We start from the raw sequence: 19004 nt of genomic DNA, 5'->3' as shown, positions 1-19004 counted from the left end.
TCCTTCTTTTATCGTAGGGATTTGGGGATTTTATCCTTATTTGAACTAGAGTCATGTTACTTGGGTATGTTATGAAGACCAGCATTACAAATCTTTTTCTCAGTAACAGTAATGAGGTCAAAGGTCAACTTTAAGTGCAAGTCGGGGTCAAAGGTCAACATGGGTCCAAGGCCTTAACAATCTTCTTCTGAAGTTCCATAAAGCTTAGGGTCATGATATATGGCCAGTAGGTACCTGGGACGAAGTGCTATAAAGTTTCCTCATTGAAATGACCCTGACCTACTTTCAATGTCACTGGGGTCAAATATGTTAAAAACTTCAAACAACAATATCCTAAGAACCATTTGGACTAGAGTCATGATACTTGGGTTTGTTATGTAGACCAGCTGTGTGAATTGTTTTCTTTATTATAGTAATGAGGTCAAAGGTCAACTTTAAGTGCAAGTCGGGAGTCAAAGGTCAATATGGGTTAAAAGCTTTAAAATTACAATTTCAAGTTTCAAACAACAATATCTTCAGAACCGTTTAAGAGATGTTAAAATGTCTTGTGTTCTAGTTACCAAATTTGGTCTTAAGTTACCTATATGTCAGTTGCGTGTAACAAAAGAAATAGGTGAGCGATACAGGCCCCCTGGGCCTCTTGTTTAAATCAGATTGGAATTATTAGCTCATCTGGAACAAAGTACCAGTGAGCTTTTGTGGTGGTGAATCCTTGTTTTATAAACGAGGAGTTTCACAGGTGTCTAATAATTTTATAGTGGGAATCTAATAATTTAAACATACAAACTTGGAGAGGAAAAAGTACATTACACAACAACCAGGGTGTGCCTTAAATCTGGTACTATACATAGATAGTGGAGGGTAGACATATGAATTGAAAAATGAGCATCAAACGAAACAGATAGTAGGAAAATATGACATTCTAACCAATTGGACAGCTGGTAAACAGTGATTGACCATGTCCAGTAGGATTGTGTTTATACTCTTGGACAGTAGGAAGTTAAATTAGATTATATAAATATGTATATATAAGTAGAGAAGTTACAGTGGGGACAATGCAATTTGTCAAATTTTTGAGGCAGTCTGCCTCTTTATCAAATAAGATTTATATAACAACCAGTTAAAACACACCTACTACTGAGGTTATAACGCTGATGTCAAATCTTATCCCATCCTCTATATCCAGGGGTTATGCTCACTTGCGCTCTCTACACCCCTGAAATATGTCATAGCAAAATTGAAGGTACGCAGATAGCTGTTTGATTGGTCTCAGGTAAAAAAAACCTGACCAATCGCTAGGCTGATACCTGACCTTTGTAGATTACTAAGGAGAGACGCCCTGTCAATTTGCACCGTTACGCTGACGCGAGATTCTAGTCTTCTTGTCTCATAAACAAGGTGGCTCACACTAAGCCTTCAATTTCGCTATGACATAATCCAGGGGTGTAGAGAGCGAAAGTGAGCGTAACCCCTGGGTATCGAGGATGAACTTATCACTGCAGCTACAGACTAATAGAGCCGAAAGGCTATTTATAAATAAACTTTTTTCCATACAAGGAAATGATTAATGACAAGTTAGAAACTGGTACTTTATATGTATAGTCTAGTTTTCTATTGATCTTGGACTTAATACAGGTAGATCTTTGTTGTATGTATAGATTGTGTATATTTAGTGAAAGTTACCGACACATTTGTTTTAATTCCAGGTCCATCACCAGGCAAAAAACCAAGGCCAGGAGATCAAGGCCAGCAACAGTCTACAGGTTTGTGATCAGCAAATGTTCGGTGGGATTTAAACATGTTAAGTTGTTTGAATTATATATTTATAGAGAGATGTACATGTACGCACAAGTATAAGAACATATTTTCAGTGCACCCAGTTGCCCATGCATTTACAGGACTACGTAATGGTGGAGCCAAAACAATCACAGAAAAAACATGATTTCAGGTCACCCTTTATGTTATCACCATACATCATTCCACCATTGAATTGTGTTTTTATGATTATTTATGTATGGTAAGCCCACCATGCTAGACTGCTCAAATTGTTTTTTGTCTGGTTTGGGGTTCATCAGTCAGACAGTCCGTCATTCCTTATCTAAACAATTACTGCTGTCTGTCCATCTGTCGGTTTTAAGAGTATTCTGATCAAGTTCCATATGACCCATGGTTTCTGATATATTGACAGTAGGTAACCGAGATCTATAAAAATTACTCATATAAATGACCTTGACATACTTTCAAGGTCAGAGGGTCATATACTTGAAATACTTACAACAATTATATGAAGAACAAAAAGGACCTGAGCCATCATATTTTGGATATGTTATGTAAACAGGTAGTGTAAACCTTGGTATGGATGATCTCCTGGGCCCATAGTTGTGCATGCTCCAATTTCAGATGGATCAGAAAATCTAATTTAGAATATAAGCCCCTCAAAGTTTGTGTTGCAATATGATTTACACAACTTCCTTGTTACCTCAGTAGCATCAAATCAAATCAACATCAAATAATTAGTGTCAACTCACTCACTGTGAAATTATAGAAATGGAATCAATGTTGTAACATCCTTCAATATTAAGATGGTAATTATAGGACTACTGTTACAAAATCTTTACGATCGTTTGACGTAGTTCTATCAGTCCAGGTATAATAAGCATGAGTTGTACCGGTATGGTGGATGACACTTCGTTAAAATTGTATTGGAAATAAATTGATGAACTTACTATAATCAAAATTGGAATGATTTTGATAGTAAGTATACATGTTTTTTTTATCTATTTCCAGATCCGACTGCTATGACTGTTACAACAGCAGACACAAGCCAAGCCAAAAGTAAGTTTGACAGCTGCCTTTATTACCAGACGCACCATCTGGTTATTAGCTCATCTGGTCCACATGACCATGGTGAGCTTATGTCATACCGCAGCGTCCGTCCTTCGTCCGGCATCCGTCGTCCGGCCGTCAACTTTTCCTTTAAAACGCTACTTGTCCTGAACGGCTAAGTAGATTTTGACTAAATTTGGTCTGGAGCATTCTTAGGCCAAGGGAACACAATTTTGTATAAACGGTGGGTGTGCCCCCCTTGGGGGATGAGGGGCGGGGCAAAACAATGGAAATAGAGGTAAAACCTTTAAAATCCTTCTTCTACCATAGGGATTAAGGGTTTCATTCTAATCTAGTCTCGAGCATCTTTCGGCCAAGGGGACTCAATTTTGTATAAATGGTGGGTGTGGCCCCCATAGGGGCATAGGGGCGGGCAATATAGGGGAAATAGAGGTAAAAACTTTAAAATCCTTCTTTTATCGTAGGGATTTGGGGATTTTATCCTTATTTGAACTAGAGTCATGTTACTTGGGTATGTTATGAAGACCAGCATTACAAATCTTTTTCTCAGTAACAGTAATGAGGTCAAAGGTCAACTTTAAGTGCAAGTCGGGGTCAAAGGTCAACATGGGTCCAAGGCCTTAACAATCTTCTTCTGAAGTTCCATAAAGCTTAGGGTCATGATATATGGCCAGTAGGTACCTGGGACGAAGTGCTATAAAGTTTCCTCATTGAAATGACCCTGACCTACTTTCAATGTCACTGGGGTCAAATATGTTAAAAACTTCAAACAACAATATCCTAAGAACCATTTGGACTAGAGTCATGATACTTGGGTTTGTTATGTAGACCAGCTGTGTGAATTGTTTTCTTTATTATAGTAATGAGGTCAAAGGTCAACTTTAAGTGCAAGTCGGGAGTCAAAGGTCAATATGGGTTAAAAGCTTTAAAATTACAATTTCAAGTTTCAAACAACAATATCTTCAGAACCGTTTAAGAGATGTTAAAATGTCTTGTGTTCTAGTTACCAAATTTGGTCTTAAGTTACCTATATGTCAGTTGCGTGTAACAAAAGAAATAGGTGAGCGATACAGGCCCCCTGGGCCTCTTGTTTAAATCAGATTGGAATTATTAGCTCATCTGGAACAAAGTACCAGTGAGCTTTTGTGGTGGTGAATCCTTGTTTTATAAACGAGGAGTTTCACAGGTGTCTAATAATTTTATAGTGGGAATCTAATAATTTAAACATACAAACTTGGAGAGGAAAAAGTACATTACACAACAACCAGGGTGTGCCTTAAATCTGGTACTATACATAGATAGTGGAGGGTAGACATATGAATTGAAAAATGAGCATCAAACGAAACAGATAGTAGGAAAATATGACATTCTAACCAATTGGACAGCTGGTAAACAGTGATTGACCATGTCCAGTAGGATTGTGTTTATACTCTTGGACAGTAGGAAGTTAAATTAGATTATATAAATATGTATATATAAGTAGAGAAGTTACAGTGGGGACAATGCAATTTGTCAAATTTTTGAGGCAGTCTGCCTCTTTATCAAATAAGATTTATATAACAACCAGTTAAAACACACCTACTACTGAGGTTATAACGCTGATGTCAAATCTTATCCCATCCTCTATATCCAGGGGTTATGCTCACTTGCGCTCTCTACACCCCTGAAATATGTCATAGCAAAATTGAAGGTACGCAGATAGCTGTTTGATTGGTCTCAGGTAAAAAAAACCTGACCAATCGCTAGGCTGATACCTGACCTTTGTAGATTACTAAGGAGAGACGCCCTGTCAATTTGCACCGTTACGCTGACGCGAGATTCTAGTCTTCTTGTCTCATAAACAAGGTGGCTCACACTAAGCCTTCAATTTCGCTATGACATAATCCAGGGGTGTAGAGAGCGAAAGTGAGCGTAACCCCTGGGTATCGAGGATGAACTTATCACTGCAGCTACAGACTAATAGAGCCGAAAGGCTATTTATAAATAAACTTTTTTCCATACAAGGAAATGATTAATGACAAGTTAGAAACTGGTACTTTATATGTATAGTCTAGTTTTCTATTGATCTTGGACTTAATACAGGTAGATCTTTGTTGTATGTATAGATTGTGTATATTTAGTGAAAGTTACCGACACATTTGTTTTAATTCCAGGTCCATCACCAGGCAAAAAACCAAGGCCAGGAGATCAAGGCCAGCAACAGTCTACAGGTTTGTGATCAGCAAATGTTCGGTGGGATTTAAACATGTTAAGTTGTTTGAATTATATATTTATAGAGAGATGTACATGTACGCACAAGTATAAGAACATATTTTCAGTGCACCCAGTTGCCCATGCATTTACAGGACTACGTAATGGTGGAGCCAAAACAATCACAGAAAAAACATGATTTCAGGTCACCCTTTATGTTATCACCATACATCATTCCACCATTGAATTGTGTTTTTATGATTATTTATGTATGGTAAGCCCACCATGCTAGACTGCTCAAATTGTTTTTTGTCTGGTTTGGGGTTCATCAGTCAGACAGTCCGTCATTCCTTATCTAAACAATTACTGCTGTCTGTCCATCTGTCGGTTTTAAGAGTATTCTGATCAAGTTCCATATGACCCATGGTTTCTGATATATTGACAGTAGGTAACCGAGATCTATAAAAATTACTCATATAAATGACCTTGACATACTTTCAAGGTCAGAGGGTCATATACTTGAAATACTTACAACAATTATATGAAGAACAAAAAGGACCTGAGCCATCATATTTTGGATATGTTATGTAAACAGGTAGTGTAAACCTTGGTATGGATGATCTCCTGGGCCCATAGTTGTGCATGCTCCAATTTCAGATGGATCAGAAAATCTAATTTAGAATATAAGCCCCTCAAAGTTTGTGTTGCAATATGATTTACACAACTTCCTTGTTACCTCAGTAGCATCAAATCAAATCAACATCAAATAATTAGTGTCAACTCACTCACTGTGAAATTATAGAAATGGAATCAATGTTGTAACATCCTTCAATATTAAGATGGTAATTATAGGACTACTGTTACAAAATCTTTACGATCGTTTGACGTAGTTCTATCAGTCCAGGTATAATAAGCATGAGTTGTACCGGTATGGTGGATGACACTTCGTTAAAATTGTATTGGAAATAAATTGATGAACTTACTATAATCAAAATTGGAATGATTTTGATAGTAAGTATACATGTTTTTTTTATCTATTTCCAGATCCGACTGCTATGACTGTTACAACAGCAGACACAAGCCAAGCCAAAAGTAAGTTTGACAGCTGCCTTTATTACCAGACGCACCATCTGGTTATTAGCTCATCTGGTCCACATGACCATGGTGAGCTTATGTCATACCGCAGCGTCCGTCCTTCGTCCGGCATCCGTCGTCCGGCCGTCAACTTTTCCTTTAAAACGCTACTTGTCCTGAACGGCTAAGTAGATTTTGACTAAATTTGGTCTGGAGCATTCTTAGGCCAAGGGAACACAATTTTGTATAAACGGTGGGTGTGCCCCCCTTGGGGGATGAGGGGCGGGGCAAAACAATGGAAATAGAGGTAAAACCTTTAAAATCCTTCTTCTACCATAGGGATTAAGGGTTTCATTCTAATCTAGTCTCGAGCATCTTTCGGCCAAGGGGACTCAATTTTGTATAAATGGTGGGTGTGGCCCCCATAGGGGCATAGGGGCGGGCAATATAGGGGAAATAGAGGTAAAAACTTTAAAATCCTTCTTTTATCGTAGGGATTTGGGGATTTTATCCTTATTTGAACTAGAGTCATGTTACTTGGGTATGTTATGAAGACCAGCATTACAAATCTTTTTCTCAGTAACAGTAATGAGGTCAAAGGTCAACTTTAAGTGCAAGTCGGGGTCAAAGGTCAACATGGGTCCAAGGCCTTAACAATCTTCTTCTGAAGTTCCATAAAGCTTAGGGTCATGATATATGGCCAGTAGGTACCTGGGACGAAGTGCTATAAAGTTTCCTCATTGAAATGACCCTGACCTACTTTCAATGTCACTGGGGTCAAATATGTTAAAAACTTCAAACAACAATATCCTAAGAACCATTTGGACTAGAGTCATGATACTTGGGTTTGTTATGTAGACCAGCTGTGTGAATTGTTTTCTTTATTATAGTAATGAGGTCAAAGGTCAACTTTAAGTGCAAGTCGGGAGTCAAAGGTCAATATGGGTTAAAAGCTTTAAAATTACAATTTCAAGTTTCAAACAACAATATCTTCAGAACCGTTTAAGAGATGTTAAAATGTCTTGTGTTCTAGTTACCAAATTTGGTCTTAAGTTACCTATATGTCAGTTGCGTGTAACAAAAGAAATAGGTGAGCGATACAGGCCCCCTGGGCCTCTTGTTTAAATCAGATTGGAATTATTAGCTCATCTGGAACAAAGTACCAGTGAGCTTTTGTGGTGGTGAATCCTTGTTTTATAAACGAGGAGTTTCACAGGTGTCTAATAATTTTATAGTGGGAATCTAATAATTTAAACATACAAACTTGGAGAGGAAAAAGTACATTACACAACAACCAGGGTGTGCCTTAAATCTGGTACTATACATAGATAGTGGAGGGTAGACATATGAATTGAAAAATGAGCATCAAACGAAACAGATAGTAGGAAAATATGACATTCTAACCAATTGGACAGCTGGTAAACAGTGATTGACCATGTCCAGTAGGATTGTGTTTATACTCTTGGACAGTAGGAAGTTAAATTAGATTATATAAATATGTATATATAAGTAGAGAAGTTACAGTGGGGACAATGCAATTTGTCAAATTTTTGAGGCAGTCTGCCTCTTTATCAAATAAGATTTATATAACAACCAGTAAAAAAAACACACCTACTACTGAGGTTATAACGCTGATGTCAAATCTTATCCCATCCTCTATATCCAGGGGTTACGCTCACTTGCGCTCTCTACACCCCTGAAATATGTCATAGCAAAATTGAAGGTACGCAGATAGCTGTTTGATTGGTCTCAGGTAAAAAAAAATGACCAATCGCTAGGCTGATACCTGACCTTTGTAGATTACTAAGGAGAGACGCCCTGTCAATTTGTACCGTTACGCGGACGCGAGATTCTTTTGATGTACATCAAAGGATTGAATTAGTCTTCTTGTCTCATAAACAAGGTGGCTCACACTAAGCCTTCAATTTCGCTATGACATAATCCAGGGGTGTAGAGAGCGAAAGTGAGCGTAACCCCTGGGTATCGAGGATGAACTTATCACTGCAGCTACAGACTAATAGAGCCGAAAGGCTATTTATAAATAAACTTTTTTCCATACAAGGAATTGATTAATGACAAGTTAGAAACTGGTACTATATATATATAGTCTAGTTTTCTATTGATCTTGGACTTAATACAGGTAGATCTTTGTTATATGTATAGATTGTGTATATTTAGTGAAAGTTACCGACACATTTGTTTAAATTCAGGTCCATCACCAGCCAAGCAACCAAGGCCAGGAGATCAAGGCCAGCAACAGTCTACAGGTTTGTGATCAACACATGTTCAGCGGGATTTAAACATGTAAAGTTGTTTGAATTCTATATTTATAGAGTGATGTAGTATAAGAACATATTTTCAGTGCACCCAGTTGCCCATTCATTTACAGGACTACGTAATGGTGAAGCCATAACAATCAGAGAAAAAAACATGATTTCAGGTCACCCTTTATGTTATCACCATACATCATCCCACCATTGAATTGTGTTTTTATTATTATTTATGTATGGTAAGCCCACCATGCTAGACTGCTCAAATTGTTTTCTGTCTGGTTTGAGATTCATCAGTCAGGCAGTCTGTCATTCCTTATCTAAACAATTACTGCTGTCTTTCCATCTGTCGGTTTTAAGAGTATTCCGATCAAGTTCCATATGTCCCAGGGTTACTGATATTTTGTCAGTAGGTAACCGAGATCTTTAAAATTTATTCATATACATGACCTTGACATACTTTCAAGGTCAAAGGACAAAAAGGACATGAGCAATCATATTTTGGATATGTTACGTAAACAGGTAGTGTGAACCTTGGTATGGATGATCTCCTGGGCCCATAGTTGTGCATGCTCCAATTTCAGATGGATCAGAAAATCTAATTTAGAATATAAGCCCCTCAAAGTTTGTGTTGCAATATGATTTACACAACTTCGTTGTTACCTCAGTAGCAATATTAGTAGAGTAGCAATATTAGTAGAGAAAAGAAACGAAACCTACATACCAGCAACATTCCATGATATTTGTGCCACGATCCCTCTGGGATCTCATGTGTTCTGTTACACTTTCATCATGTTGTCATCAACATCAAATAATTAGTGTCAACTCACTCACTGTGAAATTATAGAAATGAAATCAATGTTGAAACATCCTTCAATATAAAGATGGTAATTATAGGACTACTGTTACAAAATCTTTACGATCGTTTGACCTAGTTCTATCAGTCCAGGTATAATAAGCATGAGTTGTACCGGTATGGTGGATGACACTTCGTTAAAATTGTATTGGAAATAAATTGATGAACTTACTATAATCAGAATTGGAATGATTTTGATAGTAAGTATACATGTGTTCCATCTATTTCCAGATCCGACTGCTATGACTGTTACAACAGCAGACACAAGCCAAGCCAAAAGTAAGTTTGACAGCTGCCTTTATAACCAGACGTACCATTTGGTTATTAGCTCATCTGGTCCACAGGACCATCGTGAGCTTATGCCATACCGCAGCGTCCGTCCTTTGTCCGGCATCCGTCGTCCGGCCGTCAAATTTTCCTTTAAAACGCTACTTGTCCTGACCGGCTAAGTAGATTTTGACTAAATTTGGTCTGGAGCATTCTTAGGCCAAGGGAACACAATTTTGTATAAACGGTGGATGTGCCCCCCCCCCCCACACTGGGGGCAGAAGGGCGGGGCCCAATAGGGGAAATAGAGANTAAACCTTTAAAATCCTTCTTCTACCATAGGGATTAAGGGATTTCATTCTAATTTAGTCTTGAGCATCTTTCGGCCAAGGAGACTCATTTATGTATAAATGGTGGGTGTGGCCCCCATAGGGGCGTAGGGGCAAAATAGGGGAAATAGAGGTAAAAAAAATAATTCCTTCTTCTACCATAAAGATTAAAGTATTTTATGCTAAATAAGCCTGGACCATCCTTGCATCTTGGTCTTGGTGTGGCCCCCCTCGGGACAGAGGGGCGGGGCCCAATAGGGGAAACATAGCAAATTCTTCAAAATCCTTGTCCTTCTGTTAATGTAGGAATGACAGGATTTTGTCCAAATGTCATATGAACGGTGAGTCTGACTCCCCTTGGGGCAGAGAGGCAGGGTCAAATATGGGATACAGAGGAATAGCTTTAATATCCCTTTTTTCCTTTAGGATGAAGGTATTATGACCAAATTTGAACAGTAACATCCTATTGGGAAGGGAAATTAATTTTGTGTAAATGATGTGTCTGACCTCTGAGGAGGTGGGGCCCAATAGAGGTAATTTAGCAAATTCTTGAAAATTCTTCTTCTGTAGGAATAACAGGATTTTGTCCATATTTGGTATAAAGCATCATTGGATAAAGGTGACCTGGTTTTGTATCAAAGGTGGGTCCGACCCCACTCGGGACAAAGGAGCGGGGCCCAATAGGGGAAACATAATAATTCTTCAAAATCCTTCTTTTCCTCTAGAAATGACAGGATTTTGTCCAATTGCATATAAATATAACCCCTGACTAACCATGTAATACATGTACACTACCAGCAATATCTAGCTATATTCCAACTTCAATTTTACTAACATTTCCAGGTGAGCGATACAGGCCCTCTGGGCCTCTTGTATTTTACTAGCAGGTTGTTTTAAGAATTTGAATGAAGAAACTAAGTATAATGGAATGTTTTGAAAAGATATACAACAGCAAGACCAAGTGCCAGAAAGCCAGTATCTCCACCTTATTGTCAATATATAGGGGTACTTAGAAAGTCCGACTAGCTCTGTCTTTGGCTTTAAGTGACTGGACAGTCTAAAGCTATATTATTGAAATTAATTAAAAACCCTCCCCTTTTAATTCATTAGAAAATTTGTCTGGAATAAATAATCTGTTTATAATTCAAAGTGTGTCCTACCTATTTAATGTGAATCTCTTATTTTACAGAAATCCATCCCGACTTGGAACCCATGATAGGTGAGTCTTTATCTACTGCATTGGACATGGTTAGAGACGAAACACAGCAGATTTCCTCAAAACTTGGATCAGAACAACATGCATCATCTAAAGATATATGAAAGATTTTTTATAATTCTTTTTGAACAAGAATCTTGGTTTGCAAAAAGAGTAGTCTTGGTAATTAGATTGAACACCAATCTGATAAAGTTCATTCTTTCTCTGTTTCCACACACTACGGTGAAGGATCTAACGGCAAGTTCATAACAGGTCATTATCTGGTGAATGTTATTGCAGCCAATCATTGAAATGCTCTCCAAATAGTCTCTAAATTTCAAATACATGTAACTAAACATGACGTTTGTATTGAAGGTCACCAGAACATGACTCCTGGTGCCATGTCATCAGATCTTACACCATAGATATTGTAGAGGAAGGGAATGAAAGCTTTTGTAAGCTCACTTGGCCCGAAGGCCTACATGAGCTTATGCCGTACTGCGGTGTCCGTCGTCCGTCCGTCAACTTTTTCTTTTGAACGACTTCTTCTGAAGAACTGTAAGACCTAGGGTCATGATATTTGGCCATTAGGTACCTGGGATAGAGTGCTATGAAGTTTCCTCATTAAAATAAACTAGAGTCATGATACCTGGGTATGTTATGTAGACAAGCAGTGCAAATATTTTTCTCAATTACAGTTATGAGGTCAAATGTCAACTTTAAATGCTAGTCGGGGGTCAAATGTCAACTTTGGTTAAAAGCTTTAACAATCTTCTTCTCAAGTTCCATAAGGCCCAGGGTCAGATTGGAATTATAAGCTCATCTGGAACAAATTAAAGTACCAGTGAGCTTTTGTGGTGGTGTTCATCTGTCGTCTCTGTCTTCGATCATTATTTGCTTTAAATGACATCTCCTAAACTGTTGAGCAGAATTCAACCTAATTGTTAGCCTGTGGGGTAAAACTTTACACAAATGAAGAGCTGATTTTTGTGGGTTGAGAGTTAGAAAACTTTAAATGACATCTCTTCCTAAATTACTGGGTAGGTTTTAAGCAATTTCTGTGGTAGTGTCCTTAACCCATGGTGATCAAAATTTATGCACATGATTTAAATTAATATAAAGGGCAGACCCTCTTATACACTCTCTTCCCAAAGTATATGCCAGATTTCAATTTTATTTCCAAATAGCCAGTTGAGGGATTGCCCGAAGGGCAAGTGAGCTTATGCCATGGCGCAGCATCCATCATCCGTCTTCCGTCGTTCATCCATTTTCCTTTAAAACACTACTTGTCCTGAACGGCTTAGTGGATTTTGATTCAATTTAGTCTGGAGCATCCTTGGGCAAAGGTCTCTCAATTTTGTATAAGCAGTGGCTGTGGCCTACCTAGGGGCAAAGAAGTGGGGCCCAAAAGAAGATTTAGGGTAAAACCTTTAAATCCTTCTTCTACCATAGGGATTAAGGGATTTTATCCTTATATAGTCTTGAGCATCCTTGTTCCAAGGGCACTCAATTTTGCATAAACGGTGGATTTGGTCCCCTTAAAGGGCAGAAAGGTTGGGCCAAATATGGGAAATAGAGGTCAACATTTGAAATTGTTCTTCTACCATAGGGATTAAGGAATTTGTTCCTTATTTGATCTGGAACATCATCAGCCGAGGACACTCAGTTTTATATAAACGATAGGTGTTGCCCCCAAGGGATAGGCTGAATAAGGGAAATAGAGGTAAACCTTTAAATCCTTCTTTTAAGGTAGGGATAAAGGGATTTTATCCTGATTTGGTCTGAAACATCCTTGGTCCAAGGGGACTCTATTTTGAAAAAATGGTGGGTTTGCCTAAAAGGAAACTTGCACACGTGTAGCTCATTTGATAGAGCACAAGACAAGTAAACCACAGGTCCTGGGTTTGATCCCTAGTAGAGACATTAGAAATAATACTTCTTTTTGGATAAACATGCGAAGACTTAATTAAACATATGATTGGAACATACAATAAGATAAATAGACATAATATTGATTGCCATTTATTAATACTATTTGACTGCTCAAAATACCACATTTTGTGACTTCATACTAAATATAGCAGTGACGACATGATTCGCTGTGATTTCGAAAGGTTTGGAAACTGATTTTTGCTTACATCATGTTTGTGAGAATGAAGATTCTAAATTGATTGGTAAACTATCAGTTAATATATTTTATGATGCTACAATTAATTTGTTTATTCAACTCCTCCTTTACAAATGATTCCCTACAGTATTCTGTATTTGAAAGTAAAATGAAAACAAAAATCCGACTTAAATATCAAAATCAAAAATTTTCACTCGAAAATACCATTTTCACACAATTAAGACTTCTCACCCTATATTTACTTTTTTAATGCAGAAACAGCCAAAGCCAGAATTAAAAAAGAAAAAATAGTGAACAAATTCTATCCCACCAAAGGTTTCCGTGATGCTAAAGAAAAGCTCCTAAACAACAGGGTTGTTGTCATCAAGGGAAACACGGGAGACGGTAAGACAGCAATTGCCGTTCAACTCCTTCATTGGCTGAGTGAGGAGCAACAAGCCGGACAACCCCTACAACTTCATGAGATTAAGAAATTAGATTTATTGGCTCCAAACTTGAAATTGATCACTTTTATTGATGATATTTTTGGTGAGAAAGATGCGAGTAAAAAGGATGTACAACAGTGGAACAAAAGAATCTCAGATGTAAAAACACTTTTTTTAGATAAAAAAAACCAGACCAATTTCCTCATCATTACTATTCGTAATAAAGTATTCAATTCTTTGGAAAAACGTTCTCTTGGAACAATTTTTAACACAGATAACATTATTGATCTGAGTTCACATACATACGAACTTGCAGTAGAAAAACAACAACTTTTAGTGCTGTATGAGCCAGAAAACTTTTCATGGACAGACACAGAAAAATCACAAATTTTAACTTATGCACCAAACATTGGATTCCCACAATGTTGCCAGCTTTTCTACAATTCTGAAGAATTGCAGAAAGAGCGAGTGAGATTTTTTGAAAATCCTTTTTATTTTTTGAATGAAGCATTGTCAATATTAAAAGAATGGTCTGCACTTTTGTACCTCTTCCTCAATGACGGAGTGATCAGAGTAGAAGATCTGGATCCAAACAGTAAAAAAGTCAATGAAACATTGCTGGAACAAGCATTTTCAATAAAGTTGATTGATGGTAAATATCACACAGCCACTTATCACACAGCAACTTTATTTTGTGATAAAATTGGAAAAGTGGGAGTTATAAAGGACAGTTTCGATAAATTATTAGGCTTTTTGGTAAAGAAGGAGAAAAATTGGTCTGGTGAGGATGTGTACAGATTTAATCATGATTCTATATATGCTGCTGTGGCAATTTTGTATGGAAATGTCACACCGATCGGCTATATACAGAATTGTCCAAGCAAATCCCTCAGTTATCTAACAACCTCAGAGACAGCTACAAAAATGATTGTCATATCATCTGATCATTTTACAGAGATGTGTGAGCGTCTACTCCAAGAGTTTGAATCTGAGGAGAAACGATGTGGTACTAGTAGTATTGGCTCTCTAGATGTATGGAATGATCATGTATTTGTTAAAAGATTTGTCAGTTTGTTGAATCACAAAAACGTTGATAAACTTGCTGTTTTGAATAAGGCATGTTCTTTTGGTGCAGAAGAATTTGTTTTATATCTTCTGTCAAAAGGTGTAAGACCTGACAAAGACACAGCATTGTCATTGGTTAGTGGACATTTGAATGATAGTAACAGACAAGTGCGTTTACTTAGGGAAATTGTTGTATACTTGAATGATGAGACAAAAGTTGATGTGTTGAATCAAGCATGTTCTTTTGGTGCAGAAGAATTTGTTTTATATTTTCTGTCAGAAGGTGTAAGACCTGACAAAGACACAGCATTGTCATTGGTTAGTGGACATTGGAATGATAGTAACAGACAAGTGTTTTTACTTAGGAAAATTGTTGTATACTTAGATGATGAGACAAAAGTTGATGTGTTGAATACAGCATGTGTTTTGGGTGTAGCAGAATGTGTTAAATATCTTCTGTCAGAAGGTGTAAAACCTGACAAGGACACAGCATGGTGGTCATTAATTGAAGGACATTGTAATGATAGAAACGGACACGTGGGTTTACTTAGGAAAATTGTTGTATACTTGGATGAAGAGACAAAAGTTAATGTGTTGAGTACAGCATGTTTTTGGGGTGCAGAAGAATGTGTTTTATATCTTCTGTCAGAAGGTGTAAAACCTGACAAGGACACAGCATGGTGGTCATTGTTTGACGGACATTGTGATGATAGAAACAGACAACTGGGTTTACTTAGGAAAATTGTTGTATACTTGGATGATGAGACAAAAGTTGCTGTGTTGAATACAGCATGTTTTTTGGGTGCAGAAGTCCTTGTTTTATATCTTCTGTCAGAAGGTGTAAAACCTGACAACGACACAGCATTGTGGTCATTGATTGACGGACATTGTAATGATAGAAACAGACAAATGGGTTTACTTAGGAAAATTGTTGTATACTTGGATGATGAGACAAAAGTTGCTGTGTTGAAAAAAGCATTTTTTTGTGGTGCAGAAGAATGTGCTTTATAAGTTCTGTCAGAGGTATAAGACCTGACAAGGACACAGAATTGTGGTCATTGATTGACGGACATTGTAATGATAGAAACAGACAAGTTGGTTTACTTAGGAAAATTGTTGTATACTTGGATGATGAGACAAAAGTTGCTGTGTTGAATAAAGCATGTTTTTGTGGTGCAGAAGAATGTGCTTTACATCTTCTGTGTGAGGGAGTAGAACCTGACGAGGAGACAGTGTTTTGTGTGGTGGAGAGAGAGAGAGTAAAAGTGTTACGTAAACTACTGCAGTATGATGTCACTACTACAGCGAGGGATGAGTACAATAACAATGTCCTACATCAGGCGTGTAAGCATCGGAGAGAAGAGATGGTGACGTTGTTATGTGACACTTACCCACACTTGGTACATGTACATGACACTGGTGGGTTAGGACTAACCCCGCTCCATGTTGTGGCGTGGACAGGAAACTGTTCTATGTTTCAGACAGTGGAGAGGTGTGTACTTAACTCCTTATATAGAGTTGAGGACCAACATCATACGTGTGAGTCAGTAAATGGTCTTGTGGTTCATAGGAACTGTGTGTGTGTTCAGTATATGGCTCAGTTAGTGGATGATGACGGGAGAACGGTGTTACATTGGAGTTGTTCGGGGGGACACAGGAAGAATTGTTTATATTTATGTCAGTCGTATCCAGCACTTATAACCACAGCTGTAGATAAGGTGGGCCGTCATTGTCTACTTTACATAGCTGGGACATATAGGCTAGATGTAGACATGTTCACTGGGTGTGAAACTCATGTAAAACAATACCTAGAATCTACAGGACGTAAGTGTGACATCACAACCATATTTGCCAATGACGGGAGATCTGTTTTAGATATGGCAAAGGAAAGGACGAAGGAAAGGGCAAAGTTCTGGGAGACAAAACAAATCCTTTTGTTAGATCATCTTGTCAAAGTGTTTGGCAAATAAAAATGTTAATGATTTCCAAATGAAACGTACAATTATTATCAACACAAACCTTTTAAAACAATCATGTGGAAAGGTCATATCACGATGAATGGTTTTAACGAAGACATTTTATTAGTTTTCAAAAGATTTCGGTCCAAGTTTACCGATCTCCGTGCTTCGTAAAATAGGTCAAGGAGAGGAATGGAGAGGATCATGTCGGGTTTCAGACCAGAGTTGATGGTTTTATGATTGATCATGATTGTGGTGTTATAGGTTGTTTTAAATGTATTTTGAAGTATTGCATACATGATGCTATGTGCTGTGAATGAATGAAACATCAACAGTTAACTTTGATATGTTGTTGACATTTGATAGATATCAAATATTTCACAATTCACCTGAACAGAATCATAAACTTCGCCATTTTAAACATTATCAAAATATTTCTTTTATTGTATATATTTTGTTTCAAGATTTGCAATTTTTATTATCTTTGTTTAATTTAATCTATTTATGATACAATGTATTCTCATTTTTTGTGTAGTCTAAGATAGATTTGAGGTAAACATATTCTTGATTAAAATAAGTTAAAAGAGGAAGTTCAACACACATTAATAAAAAAAAATTACAACTAGTGTGTACTGGTATAAGGATGTCTTCTTTGGGCTTTGACAGTGGGAAATTTTTTTTGAGGAGGTTTGGCCTCACAGATGACAAAATAGAGTTTGTCAGGAGTGAAATAATTATGACTTAAATATTAATGATACTTCAGAATTGTTTCTCTCAAAGCATTAACAAATAAAGGTAAGGATAAGTTTGCTGGAGTGGGGCCAAACATTTCTTTTTCTGATGTTTGAGTATATAATCCTAAATGCAGAGCAGAGTGAAGCCATATTCTTTTCTGATGTGTTAAGAAATAGAAATATAGATTCATTTTTTTTAAATTGAAAAGGGAGATAATCCTTAAATGTAGCAGTACAGCTTTGATCACTTGTAAACGAAAGGGCCTGCACTTTTCTGGATACGGTACACAAAATATTCAAGTCTGTTATGAAAATATATATATTAGACCAACGGTCCACTTGAGTAAACCATGAATGTCCTCGTCTTTTCCCCAAGATCAGTGTTAGCGTGGAACAATCTGTCTGCAGATACGACCGGAGCACCTACCTCGGATTAATTCTAGGCGAGGTTGTCAACCAAACAATAGAAGACAGACACTGGTGTACATACAATGTAGTTTTATTAAATGAACTTTTTGACATTGTCATTATTTTATAATTAAGTACATGCCGAACCTGTGCAATCAGCGTGATATCCAATAGGACGTTGCTGATTTTACTGACCAAAACCAGAACCCTTTAACAAATGTGTGAACAGGTGGGGATCTCTTAATTAATAACATGGATATTAATTCCTGAAGGGTGGGTTCAATTCCATACAAGGTCTCGTCATGCATAGCAAGATAACATACATTAAAAGGTCATCTGTTGTTTTGGACAGGATGAGCTAAGGTATTTTTTTTGTAACAAATTAACAGTATTAATAATCACGTATGAAAATAAAATAAAATATGTTATCAGATTTTTCCATTTTTATATCTATGATATAGACCAGATGAGCTTATGTTTTTTTTAACTAATTAATAGTATCACCAAGTATGGAAAAGAAAAAAAGTTTATCAGGATTTTTTTCATTTTGTATTTCATTATTTATAATAAACTATGTTTGTAAACAAACATTGCATTTGTTTTTGTCATGTGCAACATTGTGACAGTTTGCTCCTGGTGGGATAACGTCAGTAATCCGTGAGATTTCTATAGTTTAAATCTGTGTAGTGTGATATAGCCCCCAAGGCTAAATGTAACATGTAGTTAATAAATAAGATTTATTTAACTGTATCATATTGTTCTGGTTGTTTGTAAATTTATATCTATTTAACAATTTATTCAAATCTGTAAGAATTTCCTTACTGCTACGAAGAGTCATTCATGGCAGTCACATGAAAAGTCTCTTCTCTTTTAATGTCAAATTGATTTGTCGATTAACGTTAGTGTGTGTTACTAAGAAACAAAGACAATTTAATATTATGCTTTTTAGCTAACCTGCCCGAAGGGCAAGTGAGTTTATGCCATGGCTCAGCGTCCGTCGTCAGTCCGTCCGTTAACTTTTCCTTTAAAACACTACTTGTCCTGAACGGTGGGTGTGGCCCCACTTTTGGCAGAGTGGTGGGGCCCAATAGGGGAAATAGAGGTAAAACCTTAAAAATCCTTCTTCTACCATATGGATTAAGGGATTTTATCCCAATTTGGTCTGGAGCATCATTAGGCCAAGGGCACTCAATTTTGTATAACTGGTGGGTGTGGCCCTATTGGGGGCAGAGGAGCGGGGCCCAGTAGGGGAAATAGA

General features: G+C 37.2%; 1 protein-coding gene across 6 annotated transcripts in view; it reads left to right on the top strand.

The window, feature by feature from the left end:
- Positions 1–18273, top strand: part of LOC110450733 — a 34833-nt gene extending 16560 nt beyond the window's left edge. Inside the window, exons 5-12 of one of the 6 annotated variants that reach the window (XM_021498407.1) lie at positions 1707–1763; positions 2788–2835; positions 5001–5057; positions 6082–6129; positions 8322–8378; positions 9469–9516; positions 11023–11052; positions 13412–18273. In XM_021498407.1, the coding sequence (XP_021354082.1) occupies positions 1707–1763; positions 2788–2835; positions 5001–5057; positions 6082–6129; positions 8322–8378; positions 9469–9516; positions 11023–11052; positions 13412–15657 (2591 nt within the window). In that variant the 3' untranslated portion in view covers positions 15658–18273. The remainder of the gene's footprint in view (positions 1–1706; positions 1764–2787; positions 2836–5000; positions 5058–6081; positions 6130–8321; positions 8379–9468; positions 9517–11022; positions 11053–13411) is intronic. The other 5 variants (XM_021498410.1, XM_021498411.1, XM_021498408.1 and 2 more) reach the window with 5 other exon arrangements.
- Positions 18274–19004: the final 731 nt, after the last annotated feature.

Source organism: Mizuhopecten yessoensis, unplaced genomic scaffold (assembly GCF_002113885.1).
Source record: "Mizuhopecten yessoensis strain PY_sf001 unplaced genomic scaffold, ASM211388v2 scaffold5459, whole genome shotgun sequence".
NCBI classification, from domain to species: Eukaryota; Metazoa; Mollusca; class Bivalvia; order Pectinida; family Pectinidae; genus Mizuhopecten; species Mizuhopecten yessoensis.
This window is presented reverse-complemented; position numbering and strand designations above follow the sequence as displayed.